The sequence below is a fragment of the Haemorhous mexicanus genome, chromosome 8, assembly GCF_027477595.1.
Source record: "Haemorhous mexicanus isolate bHaeMex1 chromosome 8, bHaeMex1.pri, whole genome shotgun sequence".
Classification (NCBI taxonomy): Eukaryota; Metazoa; Chordata; class Aves; order Passeriformes; family Fringillidae; genus Haemorhous; species Haemorhous mexicanus.
The window spans coordinates 22,815,896-22,833,190 of NC_082348.1; the positions used below are offsets into that span (position 1 = coordinate 22,815,896).

Sequence of the window (17,295 nt, forward strand, 5' to 3'; positions counted from 1 at the left end):
ATAGCAAAGACAATAGATAAGAAAGAGCTGCCACAGAGATCAAAAACAGATAAGAGATTTGCCATCTGCTTGGGCAGGTTTTGGCCTCTCTGACAAAAGAAAGTGGGATTTAAGAGCTTTTCTTAAAGGAGGACCCTTAATGTTAGAAAGGGAAGGAAAGAGCTGAGATTCTGACCTTTTACTCTCAGTGTAGTACTGGTGCTTGCACTACCCGCTGGATTCTGAGCTTCACACGTGTAGTCACCACTGTCTTCAACACTGAGGTGGTGCATTTCAATGACTGCCACTGAATCCACAAAGGACATTCTGTATTTTTCACTGGGATGGATTTCAGTTTCACCTTTGTACCAGGTGACTTTGATTTCTGGAGATCCACCTATTTTGCATTCATAGGTTGTGGAATCGTGCTGTTTCACAAGTTTTGAGGAGTCTAGTTTCTTAATAAACCTTGGTGGTTCTGGAAAGCCAAAAAGGAGAGGTGATGCTTTAAACTGCACTAATTGTTTGAATAAGCAGGGAGATGTGTAACTGAAACTGCAAAGTTTTGGGACTTAAGCAAAAATTCTGATTTTGCAATTGGTATGAAATTTTTTTAGATGATTTCAAGTTGGTCCAAAATCCAGATTAAGAAGAAAACAAGTTTTCTCTATGCATTTCAATGAGTTTCTCCTTCGTTTACTGACCCACTTTACCTCTCCTTGTATGTATTCATTACAGATTAGTTGATATGGGTAGTTTTCTTTACAAAATATGGTCTTGTTATATATGTGTAATCAAAATGCCTGATGCAAATGTAAGAATTCAACTGTTCAGCCAAAAAAAATGTTACTAAAAGCATTTATGTTGAGTATTATAGCTATTGCTTTATATCTTGTGATTAATAATTAATGTAGTCAATGAATGTATCTGCATTATGATCCCTCACACATTTAATGCAACACCAAACATAAAGTTGCACGTAAGGAATCAAAGTTAAGGTGTTTAGGTAGCAAACAAAAGAGCTTAGAAATAATCATGCTGAGGAGAATTATGAGATGGCTGGTTTTATAGAATTGGTGTTAAATGTCTGTGATTAAAAAGTAAAACAGGTGGTCACATTTTGTTCCATAAGGAGGGGAAAGGAGTGGAAGCTTGATACTTTTCATCAAAAGTAGAATCAAGATGATTAGAATCACAAGACTGAATGCTCATAGATCAAAGTTATAACTAGTAAAACCAAGAGGTGGTAACGTGGGCACCACAAACAGATCTCTCTGCAAAACAGGATGAAGTGCCTCTTTGTGTGACTGTAAAGTGTAGGAAGAATATCTAATTAATTTTGGATTATTTCAACCTGTGGGACAGTTGCAGAACATCCTGTGTTGCTAGAAACAAAACTTCCTGAGTTTCTAAAAATAAAAATGATGATTTGTTAACATCAGGACTCTTGGAGCCTTAGCAATTTGCTATTGGATTTCACTTTGAGAGAGAGTTGATTACCTATCTGCATACTAACAGTTGCTGAGTGGTCACACTCTGATTCCACTCCTTTCCAAAAATGAGAGTATACACATTAGTAAGGTATATATTTATAAGGTAAAGCAGTTATAGAACACAAAGCAATTATTGAAACTACAGATTGGGAACATTAGATAACTTTCTCATTAACGTGAGAAAGTAAATGAAAAGCTGTGAGGTTTTCAAGGTCAATTCAAAGAATGATCTTAATTCTGCAAACAAAAGGCTGCATGTCATAGAAGTGAGACAGCATATGCTCAAATTAAATGCATGCAAATCAATGCACCCAAAGAGATTGACCTTTCAAGTTCTAGAGAAACTGGTTGAAATCAATCAACATAACTAATTTTACAGCCTTGGGAAAACTGATCTTACTGATACTAAAACATGTCAGTAAATTCAGGATCAAAAAATAAAATAATAATACTGAAAACACTCCCCAGGACTTTATGAATAAAGATTTGAAGAGTAAAAAAATAAATAAGGTCAGCTTGGATCATTTTACAAATGGTAATGGTTTTCAAATAAAGCTATTAGCAATCATATAATTAATAATAAACAGAATTATTGTGGTGGAATGAAGTTTCAGATCTTTTAAAGAGGTTTGATTTCTTGCTACAATTTTTCAGTGCATTTTGGAAGTCAAGTTACTAATACAGCAGCCCTACTTATTACTGCATCCAGGTAATTCAGTCTTACACAAGAAAAATGCTTATGGCTGGAAAAAACTTGATATATATAAAACATTCGACAAATAATTAATAGACAATCTTGCTACTAGTAGCTCAGTTTCCTGTGTTATTTGTCATAGAGAGTAAAAGGATTTAACCTTGAAATATTTCCCCCCGCTTTGGACTCTAAATTCATACAGAGGAAAGAGAAAAACAAAAAAGAGTAAAGAAAGCAACAGGGACCTTTTAACTCAGGCATAATCTAAGCAGTCTATGTTAGTTTCTTCTCTTATAAAATCAGTAAAATTGAAATATCTGGAACATCTATAAATATGTTTCCACCTACATTGAGGAAATTACACTAACATACATGTCACTTGCACCAAGACAGTCTGAGCCATTCATAAATTTAGATTTTACTTTTAGATCCACACACAATAAGGAGAGGTGAAGTGTTGGGTGGGATGGATATTTTTCACCAAATCTGCTCTCAGATCCCCCAGTTTTGCTGTTTAGAAGAGCAATTCTCAATGTTTACAGTCTGTGAAAGAGCAAAACTATTTGCAGGAGCTGCACGTGCAGTAAAAATACTTCTAAGTCTCATAAATGAACTGAATTTCTCTCAGTTTCCTTTCACTCCCCTGGGCAACCTAGTGACTGTCACTGCTGGAGAAAGGCTTTAGAAAGACAGATTTTGCTGTCCAACAGAACCATTCATAAAGGCACAACAAAGTAATAAGAGTTAATATTTCAATGGAAGAATCCCTTTGATAAGAAAAATCAAGTACTATACCAAAGCAGAAGAAGTATCAGTAAGTATTAAATATTACAAGTATTACAATAACATTTCAGTGAAATAAGACATCTCAGAGTAACCTCTTGTAGAAACTGTTAGTCGCACACATGTCTGCATTCAGGAGAGGATGTGTTTTCCAGGTGTCTGCCTTGCAAAGAAAACCTCCTAAACACCAGAGCCCACAGCAATACCTTGTACAGCCAGCTGAGCTGCGCACGCGTCCTTCCCAACACTGTTGCTGGCAGTACATGTGTAGAGTCCAGCATCTCCTTTACCAACTTTTAGGACTGTCAAGCTGGCTGTGTTTTCCACCAGTGTCATTTTGTAGTTGCCACCTGGACGAATCTCTCTGTTGTCTCTGGTCCAAGTAATCCTCATGGGAGCAGAACCAGTCATGTGGCACTTAAAGGTTGCACTTTCCCCTAGTGCTACATCGATAGATACTGGCTTGACATCAAAGAAGGGAGGTCGTAGGTGTTCTGCAAAGAGGAAAGCACGGCAGAGCTCACCACCAAGCCTGCCTCACCATGCCATACCCACTGTCCCTGGCCACCATACAATGGGTACAGTGGGGAAAAGGGTGGAGAAGTAAAAGAGCAAAGACATACAAAAGATTTTCATTAAAGTGTCATCTACAAACCTGTAAGGAGAAGTTTGGCACTGGAAGAGGCAGTCCCCAGAGCATTTTGGGCTGAGCAAGTATATTTGCCACAGTAATCCATACTAGTTTCTAAGATCTGTAAAGTCGCAACATTATTTAAGAAGGCTGATTGCACGTTATCAGTGTCGCTTAAGAGAGCCCCATCCTTGTACCAAGACACCTGGATAGGCTCTGAGCCAGTTATGCGGCAGTCAAATGTCACCGGGGCGCCAACCACCTCCTGAATATCTTTAAGCTTTCTGGTGAATGTAGGGGGAAGCTGACGTTCTGCAAAACAATCATAATCACTACTATCAGTAAGCAGCCAACCTAGAATTAATTCTCATTGAAATGAATAAAACCCCCTTTCTGTAGACAACAAAGAGTTCCTACAAAGTACCCCACAAAAGAGTGGCTCTTGGCCCATCACCTTTAACAACAAGCAAAGCTGTGGAGGTGGCAGAGCCGATGCTATTTTCTGCTTTGCAGATATATTCCCCGATGTTGCTGTCCTCTACAGCAGAGAATGCCAGTGTTGCCACATTGTTCTTGAAGTGCATTTTGTAAGCCTGTGTTGATCTGAGCTTGGTGTCATCTTTGTACCAGGACACCTTGATTTCTGGTGAACCACCAATCTGGCATTTTAAGGTCAAGGGCTCGCCAACCTTCACCTCCACACGGTCCAGGTGTGTGACAAAATAAGGTGGTTCTAGGGAAGGAGAGAAGGTGGTGAGCAGAGGCAGAGCATCACTGGGGTGCGTTAGGGGGATCAGGGGTGATGAATACCTAAGATGGAGACAAGGCTGTGGCAAACATCCCCACCCGCCTCATTTGCCACCTCACAGGTATATTCGCCTTCATCATTCTTTGTGCTGTTGAAGATTTCAAGAATGCCAGATTTTTCAGTAGTTGTAACAGTGCAGCGTTGAGACTGAGCAATGGGCATCCCATTTCTTTTCCAGGTGACAGAGATGGGAGGGGTGCCAATGTAGCTGCTTTCCAGCACAATGGACTTCCCCTGCTCCACACTGAAATCACTCAATTTCTTCACAAAGACTGCAGGCTCTGTGGGGAGGCATGAATCAATAGTAAGAGGGACAGATGTGGAAGAGCTGCAGGCAGGGAGTGAATGAAGATAATTGTGCATTTATGCACACACCCAGACACACCTTTCACAAAGAGCTGTGTTGTACATGAGGCACTGCCAGCATCATTTGTGACCACACAGGCATAGTCCCCACTGTGGCCTGGCTCCACGTTGTACAGCTGCAGCTGTGCCACAGACTCATGGAGAGAGATGGAGCAGTTGCTGTCTGGCACCAGCTCCCTGATTCCTCGGAACCAGGTCACTTTGAAGGGAGTACTGCCCTTGATGTAGCTGGTGAATGTCACATTTGATCCAGGCAAAACTTCCTGGGGATCAGGTGTCTTCACAAAAGAAGGTGGTTCTAAGGATCATGCAAAGAAGTGAAAGAGGGAGAAAGATGTTAATAGGAGGGTCTCTGTGGGGAGGAAAATGAGCAGGTTTGAGTCAAAAAGAAAAAATAAAAGATACCACAGGGAAAAAAACCCAAATCAAACAAACCATGAAAAAGAAACCACAGAAAACCACCGGAAACCAGAGAAAAGAAAGAGAAGAGGGAAGAAGAATTTTGTTTAAGGCGTGGCAGTGTCCTTTCACTGACCTTGTACAGTCAAGAAGGCACTGCATTCATCAGATCCAGCCACGTTGGCTGCCACACATGTATATGACCCTGTATCTGTGACATCCAGGGCATTCAACTTCAAAGCACAAACATTATCCAAGAATGAGATTTCATATTTTTCTCCACTAACAATCTCATTCCCATCTTGAAACCAAGACACAGACATGGGAGCTGTGCCAGACACTTTGCACTCCAGCAGCACAGAGGATCCCAGCACCCCATTTGTCTCCTTTAGTTTTCTTGAGAATGAAGGAGGAACGAGGCGATCTAAGGAGGACAGGGCAGAAGAACAGGAAGACCAGTGTTGAGGTTACTTTCAGGGGAAAGAAAAGGGGAAAAAAATAAAAGCTTTCTTTAAAGACAAGAGTTAACAATAAAGACATAGAGCTGACCTGAAACATCTACTGAAGAAGTGCAGCTGCTGTCCCCCACTTCATTGTGCACCTCAAAAGTATACAAGCCCCTGTCTCCCCTGTCTGCAGAAAAGACTTTCAAAGTGGATATATTGTTGAAAAAGGAAATTTGGTATTTGCGGTCACTCTTTAGCTCTCTGCCATCTTTGTACCACTTGGTGATCAGCTCAGGTGTTCCTCCTACTTTGCACTCCAAGGTAAAAGGATTGCCAGCCATTACCGTGATCGGCTCGGTCTTCTCTAAGATGACTGCTGGTTCTGAAATAGGAAGGGAGGGGTCTGTGTGTCACAGGGAAATCTGCCCACAAACCTGTGAGCACAGGGTGTAAGCAGAAGGCAAAGGCTGGTAGAGCCAGCTGTACAAGCTGTAAGACACAGTACCAATAGTGGAGTAGGCTATACCCACCTAGGACCTGTAAAAAGGCAGAGCACTCCCGCATGCCAGCATCATTTTTGATCTGACAGATGTACTTCCCAACATCAGTTCCCTCTGCACTGGCAATCTCAAGAGTTGCAATGTTGTCCATAAACCACATTTGAACATTTTCACTCTCCCTAATAACTTCACCCTTATCCTTGAGCCAGACAACAGAAATTGGTGGGGATCCTTCCACTACTGCCTGCAGGGCTGTTGGCTCCCCGATGAAGATTGCTGTGTCGCTCAGCTTCTTGGCAAACCGTGGAGGTTCTGATAGCAAAAACAAGGAGGCAGAGGACAGTTAATCACACATGCTTGCTTGGAAGAGCGACAGCCAGGAAATCAAGAAAAGAAGGCAGTGATGCTGATCCTCTGGCATACAAACCTTTGAATTTCACTGGGCAGGTGCAAGTGTCGCTTCCCACCTCATTCATAGCTTTGCATTGGTATTCTCCAGTATCTTGAGATTCCAAATTGAGAATATGAAGACTGGCAATGGAGTGCTTTGCTGTCACCTTGAACTTCTTGCTGCTCCTGACCTGCCTCCGGTCCTTGAACCAAGCCACCTCAAAGGGTGGGGTCCCCGCTATCTCACACTGAAGGATAACATCTGAGCCTTTAAGAGTGTCCACAGGGCTTGGCACCTTGCTAAAAACAGGTGGTTCTATAAAAAAAGAATCACATCATAATGTGTGAGCTTCCTTCCCTGGGCGGATTTCTGGATAGCAGCAGGAAGCAACATATTCAGGAAGGGAGCCTACGCTTATATTGTAAACACATGTTTAGCTTTTAAATGTGTGGCCTCTCCTCTAAAAAAATCCCAGCACTCAGAGTCCAAAGGGCAGAAAATGTGATACTTCTGCACCTGTTTGGAATCAGTGCTCAGTGTCCTTCCCCAAAAGCCACTGAACTCTAGAGTGACATTCCATCTTACATTCCATCTTTCCCCCCACTATTTCAAGTCATGAAAACTACAGTCAGTGAAGCTCAGCTACACAGCTTCCTTTTCCTTCTTAAATTTCATTCCTGTCAGTATCACTGCGTATAAAAAGGAGGCAGAGGGATGGCTGAAAAGTATTCCCAGCTTCCTCACCATGGCTGGTGTTCCACCTAGTCCATGCTTTCATTTTGATCTGAAAAGCTTGCCTTGGTCATTCTGCAACTGACTTAAATGGGGAGACAAGGGAATGACTGCACAGTGCTGAACACCCACCACTGTTTCCTGCCTGATCTCTGCCACTCAAACACATCAGCATTTAAATGCAAGAGCAGCTGGAGAGACACTGGCCCAGCAGGCACCAGCTGCTGCAGCAGCAGTGCAGCTGGGGGCAGGCCTGGCAGCCAGGGGTTCTGGTGGAGCGCGGAGCTTCTGCTAACCTTTCACTGTGACTGAAGTGCTGCAGCTGGCTGTGCCTGCAGAGTTGTGGGCTTCACAGATGTAATCCCCAGCATCTTCTGCAGTGGCACCCAAGATGGTCAGCGTTGCCACAGAGTCTACAAAGGACATGTGCAGCCTGTTGCCTGCCTGCAGTGCCTGATCGTTTTTGTACCACACGATTCTGATCTCCGGTGTGCCACTGATTTTACATTCAAGCTGAACCGTGTCCCCCTGCTTCGCGAACCGCAAAGCTTCAGGCTTCTTGATGAACTTGGGAGGTTCTGCAGAACAGAGTAAGTATGGAGAGAATGACAACTTAGCTGTTTGCCATGTGAAATCTACAGCACCGAGCAAGAGTTCCAGGAGGCACAAGAGTACTATAGCACAAAAATAAAATTACAGAAGTTACAGAAGTTACAGAAGTTACAGAAGTTGGCTGCATCCCCAACCAGAGTTTCCTTTCAAGGGAATACAGAAGAGGAAGAAAAGAAGGCAAAGACAACAAGTAAAACTGTGTTCTGCCAGCTTTGGACCCTGCTGCATCAGACAGTTGAAGCTGTAAAAGATACGCAAAGAATGGTCGCACCACCCAATTGAAATTTTGCTGTTACCTTTGAGTGATAACGAGTAACAGAGTTCCCAGGCCAACATGAAAGATTTGACAAGCCCTTCATCCCTGGGAGCAACGGAACACGGTAGGGATCGTTTCACTTGCTTAGACACCTTGAAAGTATATTTCTGCATTATAAAATTAAGTGATTCATAGTCTAGATTAAATTAACAATTCAGAACTCCAACTGAAATCTTTATCAAATTTGAAAGAGTCACCTGTGAAGGCCAACAAATGCAAGGTAGAGCTGTATTTACCAATAATTTTCCATATAGCAATTGCTATGAGTGACTACTACAGTGACTATAGTTATTAAAGCAAAAAGTAGTGTGAGTGCAACTCTCCATACAAACAGGTTCACACAGGTACCTTTGTCCTCTGAGATTTTGCAGGCACACAAGACTTCTGCAGTTACATAGTATGATGTGAGAAGATCATTACATGATTTATATCTGCAGTCTGGAAAGCTACTTTCTATATATTTCTAAACTAGAAGTGGTAGAAGATCAAAGACAAAGAGATCTCTTTACCCAAGAAAAAGAAAATGCATAAAGGTGACTTAATACCTTTGACACTGAGTTGGGCTGAGCAGAAGTCTTTCCCAGCTTCATTACTAGCTTGGCAAGTATATTGGCCAGAGTCTCCTTTACCCACTCTGAGCACTCGAAGGTGAGCTGTGTTGGCTGTGAATGTAATATTGAAATTTCCTCCAGTTCGGATCTCCCGACCATCCTTGGACCACGTTATGTGTATTGGCTGGGCTCCCATAACATGGCATTCAAAATCAGCACTTTCTCCAAAAGGCACATCAATAGATTCTGGTTTGATGTCGAAGACAGGTGCTTGCTTGGGTTCTAGAAACACAAGAAAGCCATGTAATATTCATACTTCAGAAAAAAGCTAATCCAACACACAGATACCATTGCATGCATGAAATAAGAGGGAGGAACCTGTGATCCAAGTAAAAGTTTTATAAGCCAACACACCTGCCACTGTGAGCCTAGCACTTGAGGTGGCAGTGCCCACAGAATTGGTGGCTGTGCAGGTGTATTGCCCAGTGTGATTCATCTCGGTTCGCACCAGTTGCAGCACTGCAACATTGTCTACAAAGGATGTGTGCACATTGTGGTCATCCTTTAGCAGCACACCATCTTTGTGCCAAGTGACAGTAATGGGCTCGGAGCCATTGAGCCGACACATGAGCTTAAGGGGTAAACCAGCAGGGTGCTCGAGGTCCTTTAATTTTCTTGCAAAGGAAGGTGGTTGTTTGCGTTCTGGAAGAAAGCAAGTAAAGGATAAATACACCCCAGGAAGCAACTTTTTAATAGTTTTGCACGACAAAAAGAGTTTTAGCAAGCTAATATAAAATCATCACCTTGAACTGTTAAGAGAGCCTTTGTAGATGCAGTTCCTACACTGTTTTCTGCCTTGCAGATATACTCTCCGCTGTCGCTGCTAGCCACTTTGTTGAAGATAAGTGTAGCAACATTGTCTTTAAAGAACACTTTATACTCAGGAGTAGACCTGAGTTTCGTATCACCTTTGTACCAAGACACAGTAATTTCTGGTGTTCCAGCAACGTGGCATTGCAATGTTGTGTAAGACCCAACTGACACCTCAAGAGGTTCCAAGTGTGTAACAAAGTAGGGAGGTTCTACAAAAAGAGAAGCAATTAGACAGGCTTATTGTGTGCCAGGTTTTGGAAAGCATACACTTGAAAAAAAAGGCAAGGAAAAGAAGCAAAGGGAGCACACACCTAGGGTAGAGACTACAGCCTCACAAACATCTCTTCCTGCCTCATTTTCAACATGGCAAGTGTATTCTCCTGCATCTTCTTTGGTGCTGTCAAGTATTTCTAGGATGCAGGATTTCTCTGTGGTGGTGATGCTACACTTCTGAGATTGTGTGATGGTGTGGCCATTCTTCTTCCATGTCACAGAGATGGGCAGGCTGCCTGTGTAAGTGCCCTCCAGGATGATGGGCTTGCCAGGCTCCACATACTGATCACTCAGCTTCTTTACAAAGACAGCTGGCTCTAATGAAAGTAAGTCACAAATGTTGAGCACAACATGCCAAATGGAGAGAAGGAAACAATAATTTAAGGTAAATGGAGAGACATCATCTTTACAAACCTTTTACTGTGAGGTGTGTTGTACAATTTACCCTGCCAGCGTCATTAGTCACGAGACAAGTGTACTCTCCGCTTTGGGGAGGAGTTACATCAAATAACTCAAGCTCCACAACGGACTCCTCCAAGTAGATATTGCATTTGTCCCCTGGCACAAGTTCATTGGCCCCTCTAAACCAGTTAACTTTAAAAGGAGGGGTTCCTCTGACAACACATGTGAAAGTGATGCTTGCGCCTGGCAATACATCCAGAGGCTCTGGGGTCCTCTCAAAAGAAGGTGGTTCTAAACACACAAAAGAAAAAGATAGATAAGACAAATTGCTGCAGCATAGCTCTGGTATTTCCACACACCTACCGACGATAAAGAGCAAAATCTTTATTTTTCTGCCAGTAACTTCCCCCAAGAATATTTACAAAAGATTGCAGATAATTTCAAGAGAGAAAGAGAAAAGAATAGCTCAGAGAGCTTCCTGACCGTCAAATACCCACCTTGTACAGTCAATACAGCACTGCATTCATCTGAGCCAGCTGTGTTGGTAGCTTTGCAGGTGTAAGTGCCAGTATCTGAGTGACTCAGTGAATTAACTTCTAAAATACATAGGTTATCTGAAAAGGACATTTGATGTTTTTCTCCACTGACTAGCTTATGTCCATTTTGGAACCAGGCAACAGAAATAGGAAGTGAACCTGACACTTTACATTCCAGCAGTGCTGAGGAACCCAGAACACAAGGGATGTCCTTTAGTTTTCTTGTGAAAGAAGGAGGAATGATTCGGTCTGCATAAGAAAACATAATAAATCCACGGTTAGAGAGAAAATGAGTAAAGGAATGGAATAAAGGACAGAGAATGGCCAAACAAAAGGTTTTGTAAAAGATAGAAGACAAACTACCCAACCAACCTAAAACATCAACTGATGCTGTGCAGCTGCTTTTCCCCACGTCGTTTTGCACAGCAAAAGTGTACAATCCACCATCTTCCTTTTCTGCATCCATAATTTTAAGTGTAGATACATTATTGAGGAAAGTGATTCTGTATTTTTGGCTGCTGGTCAGTTCTTTGCCATCCTTGAACCACCCAGTGGAAAGCTGTGGTGTGCCTGCTACTTTGCATTCCAAAGTACAGGCATCTCCTATAGTAACTTTCATTGGCTCTGCTTTCTCTACAATGACTGCAGGCTCTGGAAGGAGAGATGGGTAACATATATGGTTAAAACAGGGTTTGATAAGTATTAGCTGTAAGTATTATAGCACTAGGAGACGGGGCTTACACATTTGATACTAAGGAAATTTTGATTTGTTGGGGTGTGGAATTTTTTACAGCTGTTTTTTCCATCTTTTCTGTTACTCTAAAATGGCAAATTTCAGATGCTTTCCAAAACTAAGTAAAAATAATTTAAATTTTTCAAATAATTTTAAAGTATATTTTCATTTAAAATGTAAAATATTTTAACCTCCCTCTCTGAGCAGAAGACATGACAGAAATATGGAGCGGTTCCTTCCAACTCTATTGCTGGACTGGAAATATGGAACCTGAGTTCTGCTTGTTGGGGAGAGAAGAATTCTATTTTTTTTGTTTTGAACTCAGAGGCATAAGCAAAGTATACAGCTGATAATAAACAGCCAAGTTTCTAGCTTTAAAAAGAAACTTCCATGAATTTGTGCTTTTTACCTACCTAGAATAGTTAAGGTAGCCATACACTCGCGACTTCCAGCATCATTTCTGATCTGACAAGTGTATTTTCCAGCACTGCTGGTCTCTGTGCGCACAAATTGCAAAGTTGCAATATTTTCCATAAATGTGATCTTTGTGTTCTCACTTTCTCTGATAATTTCCTCTTTGTCTTTAAGCCACTGCACAGAAATTGGCTGGGAGCCCTCCACTCTTGCTTGTAACTCTACTGGCTCACCAACCACAACAGTCACGCTGTTTATTTTAGTCAAGAATTTTGGTGGTTCTGAAGAAGAAAGTTATACACCGTTATAGTAAATACTCACAGTGTTTCCACAAGGAAGAGCAATGCAGCACCCCTGGGAGCACTGCAGAAGACAAGTGTACCAGTACTTTACCTTTCAGCTTCACAGTGCAAATACAAGTGTCACTTCCTACATCGTTCTGTGCTTTGCACTGATATTCACCAACATCTGCAGCTTCGACGTTAAGAATGCGAACGCTCGTGTGGTAGTTTTTGGCTGTAACCTTGTACTTCTTACTACTGCGGATTTGCCTCCTGTCTTTGTACCAGGCCACGTCAAATGGAGGTGTTCCTGAAATCTCACATTCCAGGCTAACCTCAGAGCCTCTGACAATGTCTACTGGAGAAGGCTTCCTGCTAAAGACAGGAGGTTCTAACAAGGGAAGAAAGGAACATTTAGAAAGTAGTCTGAAGCTCTTTGATTGACAAAGACTCTACAGATACCAGCTTCTGGAAAATGGGACTGCTGAGAATAACTACAGAATGGGCAAGACTTCCCTCTTTTTCTGGGCACAACATGAAATGAGCTTGCACAAAGGTGAGCATTAAGAGCCCTTAGCTCCCCTTTAGAAAAGGAAAACAGAGGGGTGACCTTTGGCAGAGAGGGTACAGGTCTTATTTAGCCGGAAGTAATCTCCCATACAGGGTATAAAACTGACACTAGTCAGTTTGTGTCTGTTCTTTCTCTTTGTAGTTCAGCTTCTTGATATAGCAATTCCCACCATGAATTGTCTTGGATATTAAAATTATAGAATTGGGGAAAAACTAGCTTAGTACTCATCTACATTAAGAACGTCATCTCTCTTGTTTAGACACAGGCAGAGAAGATGAGGGGGCACCAAGAAACAAACATGACATGAAGAACAGGGCAGTTCTGAAATAAATTAATCTCATGTTCTTGCCTATTTCTAAGGGCTACAGCCACCAGGGGGAAAATAGGATGCAGCTGGAAAACAAGAGGACAGCTAACCTTTCACTGTGACTTTGGTGCTACAGCTGGCCTTGCCGGCAGGGTTGTGAGCTTCACAGATGTAGTCACCGCTCTCGTCAGTGCTCAGATGATTCATTTCAAGCACCGCCACAGAGTCAATGAATGATGTCCGGAATTTTTCACTGGCAACAATTTCATGGTCATTTCTGAACCACACTACTTTCATCTCTGGAGATCCACTTACTTTGCACTCAAGCCGGGCTGAGTCACCCTGCTTGACTACTTTTGTTGCCTCTAGCTTCTTAGCAAACTTGGGGGGTTCTAAAAAACCAAAAAAAGTGGGGTCAGAAAGGTCTGAACTAATACTGGAGAGAAAATGGTGGGAAAAGAGCCAAATAATGGTGGGTTGCAAACACAGAGTAGGGAATTCACTTGGCAGTGTACCAAAGATCACCAAGGTGGGCTTGGCAAAAAGAAAGGAGAAGAAGGAGACAAAAAGATAACAACAGAACAAGAAAGAGTGCACACCTGTTACCAACAATGTTGTAGTGCAAGAGTCACTGCCAACGTCATTTGAAACATGGCAAGTGTAGTGCCCACTCCTAGAAGAATCCACTGAATAGAGGGTTAAGAACCCAGTTGAACCTTCAATCCCAAGGAAACAAGTTGGACCAGATACCAGTTCTAAGTCTTCTTTGAACCACTTTACTGTAAAGGGTGGTGTTCCTTTCAGTGTGGCCTTAAACTCCACTGTGGAATCTGGTATGGCTTGCTGGCTTTCAGGTTTTACTAAGAAGCTTGGTGGCTCTGCAGTTTTTAAGAGAAAGACACAGTTACATCAGAAATGTCTAAGAATGAAGAAAATCAGTGAGTCAAGCACGGAGACCAAGTTTTCAGTGTTAACATTAAGATGTATAAGAGTGTTAGCATAAGATTTTCCCAGCATTTATCATAGATAAGAAGTAGCAAAAGAGTTTCAAACCTTTCACAGTCAGGACAGCGCTGCAAGAATCGTTTCCAGCCACATTAGAGACACTGCATGTGTAATTTGCACTGTCTGCCAGCTCTAGGTTAGCAATCTCAAGTGACATAGTGTTCTCATGGCACAGGCTTCTATATTTTGCACTGTCAGTTATCTCTTTTCCATCCTTAAACCACTTTGCAACAATTGGGAGTGACCCAGAGACTTTACACTCCATTTGGATAGAAGATCCCAGAATGGTATCCTTTTTGGTTAGCTTTTTGATAAATACAGGAGGAATTGATTGATCTGCCCAACACAAAGAAAAAAAAAATAGCAAAAACACACTAGTTAACTTCTTGCTTATCTTTCACAGAGATTATTTTTCATTCCCTCCTTGATGGATTGGCAATACAAACCTAGCACAGTCAGAACAGCTTCACAGGTGCTACTTCCGAAGTCATTTTCAACCTTAAAACTGTATGTGCCACTATCCTCCTTTGATACAGGTTCAATCCTGAAACTGGCCACATTGTTTTCAAAGCTCATTGTGTAGTATCTACTGGGCAGGAGCTGCTTGCCATCTTTGTACCATCTTATTCGGAGCTCTGGTGTCCCAGCCACAGTACACTCCAAAGTCACAGGGTCTTTTTCAGTGACTTTAAGTGATTTAGCCTTTTCTATGATCTGTGCAGGCTCTGAGGTATAAAGAGTATAAAAATTACAGCAGTTAGCTACATAGGTAGGGAACTGACTTTCCAAGTACTCATCAAGGTTACGTCTTGTACACACCTTGTACAAAAAGCAAAGCAAAACACTTCTCCATGCCAGATTCGTTCTTTGCCTGACAGGTGTATCTCCCTCTGTGGCTGAGGTCAACATTCGTAAGCTTCAGTGTGGCCACCCTGTTCTCGAAGGTAATGTGGTGGTGCTCATCATCTTCTAGTATTTTCTCATCTTTTATCCATGACACAGATAGCGGCTGAGCACCTGCTACGACACACTGGAAGAATGCATCACCTTTCAAAATGCTAGTGACGTTCTCCAGCTTCTTGACAAAGGATGGTGGTTCTGTGGGGTGAGTTTTGTTTGTTGTTGGAAGAGAAGTCATGGAAAGGGAAGAGGAGAAAGAGAGATCATGTAAACTAATTCCACTTGCTACACTTTAGCTGGGCATATAATGTTTGAGGTGTGCTTCCTAGAGGACTGACCTTTTAAGCTGAGTCTTGTGCTGCAAGAACAGCTCCCACCTTCATTTGATATAATACACTGATATTCACCAACATCCGAGACGTCACAGTTAGTCACATTAAGAGTAAATACGGATTCTTTGGTGGAGATGGTGTATTTCTTGCTGCTGAACATCTCCTTATTGTTCTTCAGCCACTTCACCTCAAATGGTGGGGTACCAGACACCTCACACTCTAGTGTGGCCTCTGAGCCCTTCACTACCTCGGTGGGACGCAACTCCCGAACAAAGGTTGGAGGCTCTATAAAAAAGAATGAGGGGGAAGTAGATAATACCCTCAAATAGTTTTGAGGGGAGAAGAAGTATCTCCTACTTCCTCACCCCAGATATGTGACAGAGATGACAAGATGTTCAAAACCAACCTTTTACTTTCAGCTCGACGCTGCAGCTCTCACTACCTGCATCATTGTGGGCTTCACAGACATAAATCCCACTATCTGCCACTCTGGCTTGAGTGACTCTCAAAGTGGCTAAACCATCTATGAAGGAGATGCCGTACTTAGCTTGGTCAGTCACTTCATTTCCATCCAGGTACCATGTAATGTGGATCTCTGGCGTGCCTACTACCTGGCACTCAAAAGTGGTGGACTGTCCTTCACGCAAAGCTACTACAGAAGTTGGCATCTGGATAAATCTGGGGGGCTCTAGAAGATGGACAGAGAAGTTCGTCGAGGCTTTATAATATTCAAGGTAGGAATGAAAAACCCCCAGAATTTAAAGAAAAAAAAAAGGCTAAAAGGCTTCCTCCCCCTCCCACCAAAACTGCACATAAAAATCAGAACCAAAATAATTAGAAGATTGGGTTGCACACCTTTTACAAACAGAGTTGCTTTACAGGTTGCAGTCCCCACGTCATTGCTTATCTGACAAGTGTAGCTCCCAGAATCTGATGTCCTAGCTGAGAAGAGCTCCAGAACACTAGAAGTGTCATCCTTCCAGACAGATCGATTGGCTCCAGACAGGAGCTCCTGGCTGTCTTTAAACCACTTTATCTGCAGAGGAGTAGAACCTTTCACCAGCGCTTTGAACTGAACCCTAGCATTGGGCACAACCTCTTGAGACTGGGGTTTTTCCACAAAATATGGTGGCTCTATAACATGCAAAAAGGAAAAAAGGGGATTACTCTGAGATGGGGAAATCCAAAAGTATGCATGAGAGACCTAACAGAAGACAAAGAAGGAACTCAAACCTTTTACTGTTAAGAACCCGCTGCATTGGCTGCTTCCTGCTTTATTTGTTGCTTCACAGGTGTAAGAGCCACTGTCTGTGCCTTCCAGGTTATTTATTTCCAGGAATGCAGTATTATCATGGAAAGAGTATTTGTGCTTTTCACTTGCTGTTATTTCTTGGCCATCTTTGTACCACTGAATACTTATAGGATGCGAACCAGACACTATGCACTCCAGGTGCACAAAAGACCCCTTAATGCTGTCCATTTTCTTGAGTTTTTTGGTGAATTTAGGTGGTATAATGAGATCTATCCAAGACAGAGTAAAAAGACAAAATATAAAAACTCAACAGTAGTTGTGGCACATGTCAGCTCAGGAGAAAAGATTTGGTATCTAAAAGCAATAATAAGAGAAAGCTCATACACACCTAGGACATTAATGCTGGCAGAACAGCTACTGCTCCCAACGTCATTTTGAACCTCAAAAATGTATTCTCCACTATCTTTCTTATCTGCATAAAGCACCTTTAAGACTGAGACGGTATCTGTAACACTGATCTTATATTTTGGGCCCAATGTCAGTTCCTTGCCATCTTTGAACCATTTGGCTGTAATAGGTTTTGTTCCTGAAAATTTACACTGCAAGGTTGCTGGGTCTCCCTCAGTCACATCTATTGACACAGCCTTGTCCACAATTGTAGCAGGTTCTGTTGTAAACAAGGAGATAGAGTATTAAGTACATCTGTAAAAATCAC

At 42.2% G+C, this 17,295-nt stretch overlaps 1 protein-coding gene across 1 annotated transcript in view; it reads right to left on the minus strand.

The window, feature by feature from the left end:
- Positions 1–17,295, minus strand: part of TTN (titin) — a 236,589-nt gene that overhangs the window by 161,402 nt on the left and 57,892 nt on the right. The window contains exons 57-86 of the mRNA XM_059852303.1: positions 16,969–17,247; positions 16,562–16,849; positions 16,184–16,462; positions 15,735–16,016; positions 15,335–15,613; positions 14,916–15,194; positions 14,543–14,821; positions 14,145–14,432; positions 13,691–13,969; positions 13,202–13,483; positions 12,326–12,604; positions 11,932–12,213; positions 11,158–11,436; positions 10,747–11,034; positions 10,262–10,540; positions 9,886–10,164; positions 9,505–9,783; positions 9,116–9,403; positions 8,696–8,983; positions 7,519–7,800; positions 6,527–6,805; positions 6,130–6,411; positions 5,703–5,981; positions 5,290–5,577; positions 4,774–5,052; positions 4,391–4,669; positions 4,035–4,313; positions 3,605–3,892; positions 3,156–3,443; positions 176–457 (exon numbers count right to left, since the gene is read on the minus strand). Of these exons, the coding sequence (XP_059708286.1) occupies positions 176–457; positions 3,156–3,443; positions 3,605–3,892; positions 4,035–4,313; positions 4,391–4,669; positions 4,774–5,052; positions 5,290–5,577; positions 5,703–5,981; positions 6,130–6,411; positions 6,527–6,805; positions 7,519–7,800; positions 8,696–8,983; positions 9,116–9,403; positions 9,505–9,783; positions 9,886–10,164; positions 10,262–10,540; positions 10,747–11,034; positions 11,158–11,436; positions 11,932–12,213; positions 12,326–12,604; positions 13,202–13,483; positions 13,691–13,969; positions 14,145–14,432; positions 14,543–14,821; positions 14,916–15,194; positions 15,335–15,613; positions 15,735–16,016; positions 16,184–16,462; positions 16,562–16,849; positions 16,969–17,247 (8,460 nt within the window). The remainder of the gene's footprint in view (positions 1–175; positions 458–3,155; positions 3,444–3,604; positions 3,893–4,034; positions 4,314–4,390; positions 4,670–4,773; positions 5,053–5,289; positions 5,578–5,702; positions 5,982–6,129; positions 6,412–6,526; positions 6,806–7,518; positions 7,801–8,695; positions 8,984–9,115; positions 9,404–9,504; positions 9,784–9,885; positions 10,165–10,261; positions 10,541–10,746; positions 11,035–11,157; positions 11,437–11,931; positions 12,214–12,325; positions 12,605–13,201; positions 13,484–13,690; positions 13,970–14,144; positions 14,433–14,542; positions 14,822–14,915; positions 15,195–15,334; positions 15,614–15,734; positions 16,017–16,183; positions 16,463–16,561; positions 16,850–16,968; positions 17,248–17,295) is intronic.